The sequence below is a fragment of the Carlito syrichta genome, unplaced genomic scaffold, assembly GCF_000164805.1.
Source record: "Carlito syrichta isolate Samal-C Ts95f unplaced genomic scaffold, Tarsius_syrichta-2.0.1 Scaffold99398, whole genome shotgun sequence".
Taxonomy (NCBI): Eukaryota; Metazoa; Chordata; class Mammalia; order Primates; family Tarsiidae; genus Carlito; species Carlito syrichta.
This window is the reverse complement of record NW_007043494.1, coordinates 131036-131300: the sequence shown is the minus strand read 5'-3', so window position 1 is coordinate 131300 and position 265 is coordinate 131036. Positions and strand designations below refer to the sequence as shown.

The 265-nt window shown below is 81.5% G+C and overlaps 1 protein-coding gene across 1 annotated transcript in view; it reads left to right on the top strand.

Moving 5' to 3' along the window:
• The first annotated feature begins 157 nt into the window (after nt 1-157).
• The window catches only part of LMO2 (LIM domain only 2), a 9793-nt gene continuing 9685 nt past the window's right edge, over nt 158-265 (top strand). The window contains exon 1 of the mRNA XM_008063793.1: nt 158-201. Within this exon, the coding sequence (XP_008061984.1) occupies nt 161-201 (41 nt within the window). The 5' untranslated portion in view covers nt 158-160. The remainder of the gene's footprint in view (nt 202-265) is intronic.

The following is a 265-nucleotide window of genomic DNA, read 5'->3' as shown; positions in this document are numbered from 1 at the left end:
TCCCGCTTCGAAGGGAGCGCGGCCGCCGTCCTCGGACGCCGAGGGGCGCGCGCCGGAGCCGGGCCGGAGGAGCAGGACCGCCGCCGCGCCGGACCGCCGGACCGCCGGACGCCGCCGCCCGCCGCCGCCCGCCGCGCCACAAAGGAGCGCGCCCTCCCCCATGTCCTCGGCCATCGAGAGGAAGAGCCTGGACCCGTCCGAGTAAGTGCGGCGCCCCGAGGGTCCCCGTGCGCCGCGAGCCCGCGGCCCCGGCCCGGCGCTGGCA